At 37.9% G+C, this 9,375-nt stretch overlaps 1 protein-coding gene across 1 annotated transcript in view; it reads left to right on the forward strand.

Annotated features, from left to right (window-relative positions):
* Positions 1–6,519, forward strand: part of LOC104470475 (interleukin-6 receptor subunit beta-like) — a gene marked incomplete at its 5' end in the record, with an annotated part of 7,498 nt that extends 979 nt beyond the window's left edge. The window contains 6 exons of the mRNA XM_010085418.1: position 1; positions 566–712; positions 1,596–1,736; positions 3,007–3,103; positions 4,454–4,535; positions 5,388–6,519. The exon at position 1 is cut by the window's left edge and continues 101 nt beyond it. Of these exons, the coding sequence (XP_010083720.1) occupies position 1; positions 566–712; positions 1,596–1,736; positions 3,007–3,103; positions 4,454–4,535; positions 5,388–6,113 (1,194 nt within the window). The remainder of the gene's footprint in view (positions 2–565; positions 713–1,595; positions 1,737–3,006; positions 3,104–4,453; positions 4,536–5,387) is intronic.
* Positions 6,520–9,375: the final 2,856 nt, after the last annotated feature.

A 9,375-nucleotide genomic window follows, 5' to 3' on the forward strand; every position in this document is an offset into this window, starting at 1 on the left:
CGTAAGTACAAAATAGTCATATTTGAGCACATAAGCTGACTTTCTTGACTAAAAATAATGAGGCCTTTGCTTTAATGTGGACTATGTAATGGAAAAAATGGTCGTACACTTGAGGGTCATCTGACATAATTGATCTTGTCCCTTCTGTTAACATCCGTTCAGCTTATTTACAGTATTTAGGAGTTGAACAGATGTCTGTGGCTGACTTTTTTCCATTTTTTCACCCTTTATCAGATAATTTGGCATGAATTTGTTTTTTATTGGTATAGTAATATTTTTATGCTGATTATTTTCAATTTCAAATATGAAGCCAAGACTAGTTAACTTCAGTTGAAGATTACATGTGATCTGCAGAATACTGTTTTTCATGGTTTTTTCTGGAGGTTTCTCTCTTAAAATATCTTTGGAGTTGCTATGTTGTCTGAAAATAATTCTTTGCAGATGGTGAGTTGTTTCAGCAATTCCTTTGAAGTTTTTATGCAGTAGCAATTCAGTGCACATTAATATACTTTTTCTGTGAATGCGAGGGTACCCAATAGAAACTAATAATCATCTCCTGTTATAGGTCCTTCAAAAGGACCAACTGTTCAGACAAAAAAAGTAGGAAAAGCTGAAGCTGTTCTGACATGGAACCATCTCACAGTGGATGAACAAAATGGATTTATTAGAAGTTACACTATATTTTACAAAACTGTCGATGGAAATGAAACAGGTAACAGAAAGCAGAGAAGTACTTTCTGGCATTGAAGTATTCTGTCTGTTTCCTTCCTAATATGTGTTCCTGAAAAGCAAGGTACAGAACTGAATGTGGCTGACAGTCTGTTCTTGTGACATGAAGCTTATGTCTGAAGCATAGCTCTCCTCCATACCAAACAGAAAGGTACCTAATAAAGAATTTGGAACATTCAGTCTGTATAACAGGGTACCGAGTTTAGTTTCTGAAAGCTGATCTATGGGTGGAGTGCTCCCATTTTTCAGTCTAAATACAGGATGAGATAGTGGAATAGCAAGATGAAGGTAGAACATTAAAGATGTAAAGGAGTTGACTGCATTTAACTATGATAAAGCTTTAAAAAAAAAGGGAGGGGAGCTAATCCTCATGGAGTTCTAGATCAATGTATTACTGATGTAAACCATATTGTTTGAAGTGCATTTTAATTCTCAGTGTTTATTCCCTGTAGGCATAAGATGGGGAGCCAACATTATCTAAAGCTTTTTGGTTTTAGATTTGCTGAAATTGTACGGGCCAGTTACTTATGCCTACTGTACTTCTTATTTCTAGTTAACCATGTTTTTTCTAGTTAGTAACTAGCTATTTCTAGTTAGCCATGCTTTCTACTTATTAGAGACCTTTAAACCTCAACTTTACTACTAGTTTAGTTTGTAGCTACATTCTGGGAGAAAAAAACTACAGGAAATGAACACATAAAATGTCATCAAGAAAGACTAAATTAAAACAGTTGTATTTTTCATACAGACATGCATCCTACTAAAACTATCTTGTATGTCTGAAGAAATTATGTCCTGATGCTTCTGGTTTGTGGAGATTGTATAAATGGTACTGAAAACTAGTATAATTTATTTCCTCTCTTTAGCTGTGACAGTGGATCCTTCCAAGACAGAGTATACCCTTTCTTCTCTAACCAGTGACACACTGTATACTGTGCGGATGATGGCCTACACAGATGAAGGAGGCAGGAGTGGCCCTGATTTTACATTTACTACACAAAAATTTGGTAAGGAAGATTGGCACAATTAGTAGAAGTAGTAAGTAATGTTGCAACAGTATAGCAAGGCTCTGTGAAAAATCTGATAGGAGAGGAAGGTGGCTGCATTTTAAAAGAAAAAAATTTTCAGTCGCAGTCTTACAAGGTGCATGATATCAAGATAGCCTATTTAGTACTCAGTCACAAAGAGGTGGTTTAGTCAGGATTTCTTCTGACTGTACAGAGGACAAGCTATCCTCTGCAGGTCTCCTGGATTGCTGGTTTTGCATGTGTTTTGTGTATACTTTAGGTTACAGTATTCTTTTGCCCCACCTTTGTGTGAGTCATTAGGATTTACTCAGTGCCCTTGTCTTCTCTTCTGGTGTCTGATGGTTTCTACCCTGTTCTTAAGAGTCCAGAGTCTGTTTTGATGTGAATGTAGGTTGGCCTTTATTATTACAGTGCAGGTGTCCTGAGAAGCTGCAGAGGTGTGCTGAGATCTTGATCTGCTAATCTAGGTGCAAATCAGCACATGCCATTCTTATAACCCTTCCTCAGGTTCTGCATTCTCATTCATGTCACTATTAAAGTTTGCTACAGTTCTCTACAGAGGCCCATTTTGAAGAGTTAAATTTATTGTATGGTTATTGTATGGTTAGCTTTAGAGAGTACTTCCTATTTGTAAAGGTAAGAGCAACGACATTGACTGAACTTAGTTGTGGAAAGCACTTCTTTAGATTTAGCAGGCTTTTCTATTTTTTTCAATACGGTGTTGCTCTTCCCTAAGCATTCTGTAAGGTTTACTTAAGAATGCGTACAACATTGGAAGGAATAGATAACAATAATGCAACCTTAAGAGCTTGCAGACAGACAATATTTTTGTGTACAGAATAAACTGATGGATGACTTAGTGACTTTGCTTACATTACTTATTTGACCATGATGTTATGGCAGTCAGTAGGCCACTGAAACACCTGGACCGCAGATAAATTCACATCGATGTTACTGCCTTATCTCCGCAAACTGTAGAATTACTTGCTCCATCAACATTACAGCTTCTCGAGCAACCTGTGTCTTTTGTTGATGCAAGCCGTGAGATTGTTGGGACAGAGCTTTTCATGTGTTCATCAGCAGGCTCTTTTCATGTGGTGAAAGGTTTTTTCTGAAGATGAAGCTTCAGACTGAGCACTGTGGGTGTATTCAGTTTCAGATTTTTCCCTGTCCCTTTAGGAACACGTGCGGCTGCTGAGTTCCTTAAATGCCAAAGTGGCCTATAACTGCTTCTCTTCATTTTCTTCAGGGAAAGGAGAAATTGAAGCCATAGTTGTACCAGTGTGTCTAGCGTTCCTGTTGATTGTGCTCCTAGGAGTTTTATTTTGCTTCAACAAACGTGACTTGTAAGTATAAAAAGTCTCTCTTATGTTTCTGATATTTGTGGACATAACAGAGATGGCAATAATTCAATACAAACAAGTAAATATTCTGCAGTTATATCAGAAAAAGGTAAAACACATGTTTATTGGTGATAAACATTTTTGTGTTTTCCTTGATAAACCAGGGCATCTTCTGATAGTAATTTCTTACTATTAATGATAAGCACACAAACAGTCTTCCTTGACTCAATCCTGCAAGGAAATTCCTACTTGATAGAGTTGGTCAGGATTAGGTTTGTTAGGTTTTGATCAGGATGTATTTTCTGTGTTTTGTTAGTCATCATGAGACAGTGGAATGATGTGAAGCACAGAAGAATCTGCTGTCTGTATTGAGCTATTTAATTACCATGTTAGCAAACTTTAAGCTTTACAGCCAAAAAAATTGTTCAGACATCTTATTTATCTACCTTGCATAACCTCAGGCAAACTCTGTGCCTATTTACTATCTGCTGGGAAACATCTTACCACCTCTTGCTCCCTCTACCACAGAGCTCTTGTCTGTGGCTTTAGCTGAGAGCTTATTGCTGAAGTGTTTTCCCTGGCAAGGAGTAGCACCTGTCCCATGTCCCTAGTCACCTATCTTTTCTTTCTAATTAAAGACAGCATGTTGTGCCTTTTTAATTCTGACCTCCCTGCTGTTCCTAAAATTAGTTCTTAATGGACATCAGTTGAAAAGCCCATCTTGCAATGTTCTTCAAAGTTCTACAGAGGATCTGTTGTTGGAGCCTGTTTATGAAGAGCAGGATAATATGTATCAGTTTCAAAGTTAGTTTGGTTGGGGGTGATTTGTCTACATAAACTTCTATTGTTAAGCAACAGTTATTACATTTTTAAGTGTAAGGGTTCAGAGTTACAGAAGACCAAGCAAATTTTTCTTCAAATATTTTCCCTTTATTTTCAGCTGTGAAGTTGGCTTGGATTTTGACAGCTGTGATATTCATAGTTACCTTAAAGATGCAACAGTGTATTTTTATACTGACATGTGTCATAGACTTAACCTAAATAGTTGCTCTATAGATTCTGGAGTGCTATAAATGTGACAATCCCTCACTAACCGTTACCATTTGTTGGTTTGCCTTACGTGGGATGGCTACATCTAATGTGTGGAGGAGTTTTAAGTCCAGTGCTGTCTTTTGCTAAGTACTACAGCTTCCTGTGAAGATGTGAAGTACAATAAGCATTCCTATTTTGAAATAAATACTCTTGAAAAATTGCTATGTAAGGGAGTGGTGTCCTGAATTATGCAGTACTTGCTATCAACATAGCAATTTGGAAAGTGCATCTTGTAATTTTATTATTTTTAATCCTTTACAGAATTAAAAAGCATATCTGGCCTATTGTCCCTGATCCGTCCAAGAGTAACATTGCTCAGTGGTCTCCTCAAGTTCCAGCAAAGGTAATATTCATCTTTCTGCACCTTCTGCCTTCCTAGTCCACCAGGTTTGAGGTAAACTAATCAGCACGAGTCTTCTGTCTTCTAGCACACGCAGATTTTAAGGAGAAAAACCTGGATGTTAAATTTCATGAGGATATAGGTTAGACTTAATTGCACCAATAGATAAACCATTAGAAATACATGGCCCTTATCACAAGTTCACAGCATAGAGCAGGTTTTGCTTTACCGGTGTGAATTATATTGAGTTTACTAGTTGGAAGGGTCAAATCGTAATTATTTTACTCATTCACAGGAAGTCAGGATTAAGTAAACAGAATTCATTATTCCTGTTCTTAAAACCCTGTAGCGACTTGTTTGAACAGTTAAGTTGTGAATGAGAGAGAAAGATCTTAAGAGATCCTCGTGGATGAGGAGATGGCAACAAAATTTATGCCCCATGACTGACATACCAAATTCTGTTCAGTAAACTGTGGCTAACTTCTGTGAAGAAATGCTGTGATGTTGAATACATTATTGGGAATAATGGATGTATGGCCTCAGTACAGAATGCTCCTGTGCTGCACAGCAAATAGTTCTACGTTTACTGCTCTTAAGTATAATTAGAATTGGAGCAAAGCTTGCTTACCCATTATGGCCTTAGAATATCAGCATAATTCAGACTCCTTACTGGAAACAAAGCTACGTCCTTCATTTTGTAACAAATACTTTGGAAATATTGCCAAATTTAGTAAAGAGAAAACTTACATGAAGAAACTCTAAACAGTTACAGAATAAGAATTCAGATATTTAGTGGGTTTTTTTTTATTTTTAACATACCCTTCCTCTTAGACAACATCCATCTCTTTCTTTCAGCATACCTTTAGTTCCAAAGATCAGATGTACCCAGAAGGCAGCTTTACAGATGTAAGCGTTGTAGAAATAGAAGCTGATGAAAAGAAGTCCTTTTCAGAACAAGATCTAAAACCCTTTGACTTGCTTAAAAAGGAAAAAAGTACGTCAGAAGGGCACAGCAGTGGTATTGGAGGATCTTCATGCATGTCTTCTCCTAGGCAAAGTGTCTCTGACAGCGATGAAGGGGAAACTACACAGAACACTTCCAGCACTGTACAGTATTCAACTGTAGTACTTAATGGCTACAGAGACCAAACACCTGTACAAGTCTTTTCAAGGTCTGAGTCAACTCAGCCACTGCTAGATTCAGAAGAGAGATCAGAGGATCATGCTGGAGGAAGTGACAGTACAACACGGAGGCAGTGGTATTTCAAACGAAATGGTGGTCAGGATGAAACCAACACAGACAGGCCATGCTTTGAAAGAACAAAGCAAATTACTTCTGCTAATGAGGGGGATCTTCTTGGATTTGCACAACTGCAGATCTCAGGTCAGAGTTCAGAGCTGTTAGGCCTTGGGGTGGAAAAAAATACCCAGGAAGCTGCTCTATCAGATGTTTTACAGTCAAGTACTGAAGGACAAACTGTGAGGCCTGAAACCGTGGAAGGAAGTCCACCATCAGTTGATGAAATGCCAAAAAGTTACCTCCCACAGACCGTCAGACAAGGGGGCTATATGCCTCAGTGAGAGAAGAGACTGGCTCTGTTTAGGCCTGCATTAGTGCCTCTTCACACTTTCTCCTGTGTTTCTGATAAATTAAGCTAGGTATTTCTATCTAAATGCAGATAGAAATATTGAAATTAAGTGAAGAATAATTTGACTAAGTACAGTAAGGGACTGTATTTTTGTGGAAAACTTGCAGTCCAGGCTTACTGGAGACTTCCTTTCATGCACTACATGAAATCTTATGTCTGGATAGCTGAACAAGCCTTCATGCTATCTTGGGGATTTTTTCTTGTCATATCAGATTTACACATGACTGAAAATGGCAAGTTTCAACTAATTACATCCAGCCAATAGACCTCCTAGAAGAAATACTTTGACTTGTGACAGTGTACAAGCCTAAAAAGCCAGCTTTAGTTGCTTGGAGCATCTTTGTGCGAAAGTAAGACTGAAGCTTAGTATTCTAATATGGAAGAATACTTGTGTCATATACTTCTCAGTAGCTTGATTGACTTGCTGAATTTTGACTTGGCCCGTTGTCTCTGCAAATCATGTTCATCACAAGTTAAAAATTTATAAAAATTAAATAGAACTTGCTGTGGTGTGCAAATAAGAGAACACCGTGATTGCTTGACTCTGAATGCTACTATAGTAATTAATATTCTGCCTACGTTTAGATATGCGTGCACATGAACTATATAATAATTTGGCCTAAAATTGTGCCTTGCAACTTGACACACAGCAATTCAGTCTCATGTTCTAAAGTTCAACAAATCCAGATGAAAACACTGGTTAACAGATATTTAAAGGTTTTGTACCCATATCACTGTCTGTTAGTACTATAGCTCTCTGGTCATATAAATTGCCTTTGTTTAATAAGTGCACCTTTGCTGTATACAGCTTGAGATGCAAATAATGAGCTATAAGTTTTTTTACCATTTTTCTAACTGCTCAAGAGAAAGGGAAATATTCCTTCTTCCTGCTTGACAACAACAATTAGTGTGCTGTAACCTCACTGCTAATGCTGCAGAACCTCCTTGAAACTGAAAGCAGCAAAAACCAAAGCATGGAAGTAGTTGGGTGTTTTTTTTCTTCTGAAGAGCTTCAAAAACAAAACCTATACCCTGAATTTGAATGCTATTACTAGCAATCATAAACCACAAATAACATTTACGTGGTTGTTAAAATTCCGTACTTTCTTCTTGTGTCTCGCTTTACCCCTGTTCATACAGTTTGCATTTTATTGAAGTAGATACATTTCTTGGAGACTGTCTCTACCAAGGTTTAAAGAAAAATGAAATTACATTAACATAAACCCCTTCTCTATGATAACTAGAAATGTTATGTCACTCTTACAGATTTTTTTTTTTTTAACCTTAACTTAGTCTAGTCAGCTTTCTAATCTGACACTAAAAACCTTAATTCAAAACACTAAATGCTATGTTGTGAGGATAAAACAAGGGCTTTTTTTCTCCTTCAGAGAAAGAACTATGTATTTAAGACCCCCTCAAACCTTTTATGCTTTGATCTCTGGTGCTGCTGTTCTGCAGAGCACTTACTAAAGGCCCTGGAAAAGCAGGTGTCAGTATCATTTCAACTTCCCTTGTCCTTGTCTGCCAGCTTGCATGGAAGGACAGGTATACAAATAAATGTTCACATGTGTTTTCTGCTTTTGTTACAAAGAAATTCAATGCTACAGTAAATTCATAAGATTATCTCTTGAAGTCTGGACTATTTAAAACAGACAAAGAATGCAGAATCTTTAATAACACTTTGGTATTGTACAGTTGCTTTCTCCCAACAGTGTTTTTTTGTTTCTGGGCACTTTTTAAAAATAAAAGGCTGTGTTGCAGTGTACTGTAACTACACCTTTTTCCAAACCCATCCCCTTCCTTTTCTCCCTACTTCACCTCGGCACCTTCAAACTCCCTCCAAATAGGCAAGGGCTTAATGAAAACTGTGCTGTCATGAGGCAGTAGAGCCCATCTTTTGTTTTTGTTGGAGGTTGAAGGAGCATTCCTTTGTCAGAACACATTCCTCTTGGAAGATAATAGCAGTTACTTTACTGAGGGATGGGTTGTCTTCTCTATGCAAAACTTCATAGTGACTGTAGAAACCACAAGTAAAAGGGAAAGTCTGTTGAGCAATGTGTGTGCTGATTAGAACTGCCCTGCAGACATGTGCATCTAATCCACCTCCTGCTCATCTCTGAAATACTGTGGGCCACCAGCCTGGCTACTTAGTCTCAGTGTCGCTTCAAAGGCCTGGTTGTTTTCAAAAACATGATGATTATTTCTTTCTTTTTTTTTTTGTGATCCAGTGATACTGACTTTTGATAACATATTTGAGGGATAACTTCAGTTATTCGTGAAGTTGTTCTTTGCCTTTCTGCTGTGTAAAGGGAAGGCATTTTGGTCTCAGCTGCTGCTAGTCATGGAGCATTTCCAAAGTTAAGCAGTGTCTGGAGATTCTAATTTTTAAAGGTCTGTGGTATCAGGAGTTCTGGCGTGTCACTTTCTGGCATCTTTGTTTATGGGCCAGTGGTAATAAACTCACTGAATTGTACAGGATTGTATCCTAGAGTGAATTCTGTCTGCCTAGCGGAGTTATTCTGCCAGATTTGTACATTTATCTAGGGCTAAAATACTAGTGGGTGGTCAGCTTGTAGAAGCCATGGTACATAAAAATAACAGGTTTACAGCTTGTTCATAAACCTATGTGCCAAATATTATCTCATGCAGTGTTCAGGGTTAACTTGATTCTGTACTTCGGATCATAACGATCTAATTGTATCAAGCAGTTGCGTACAGGTTGCTAGAGTGTCTGTAATGTAATTACAGCAATCTACTGAAATTCTGTGAACTTGGCCCTAACATAATTAAAGAAGAGCTTCTCCTCACCCCCACTAACTGTGGTGCACTTTACAAAATAAAGGCATTATTAAAATAAAATCACACTTCAGTATTGACACTTTCATGTCCATCTTGTTTTCCTGGAGCAGAATTTTTCATGTAGGGGTGGGAGAAAATTTGTAAAAACCTTGTTAGTTTGGTGGCAGGGAAGGGAGGCTAGTAGAAATAGAGGGGTTTTTCCTGTATTAGCATGTTTGAAACATCTCTTAAGTGCAGGCTGACTAACTGCTCATCTGTTTACAAGAAAAGTGAAAATAGTTATCTCTGTACTTGTGGTGGTTCTTTCAGAACAGGAGGTTGTTGGGGTTGTTCCTGGGGTGTGCTGGCTCGCTTTCAGGGTGGTTAGTCTGAAAATAGCCTCTCCCAATGTAGTG

Source organism: Pterocles gutturalis, unplaced genomic scaffold, assembly GCF_000699245.1.
Source record: "Pterocles gutturalis isolate BGI_N339 unplaced genomic scaffold, ASM69924v1 scaffold3015, whole genome shotgun sequence".
Lineage (NCBI taxonomy): Eukaryota > Metazoa > Chordata > Aves > Pterocliformes > Pteroclidae > Pterocles > Pterocles gutturalis.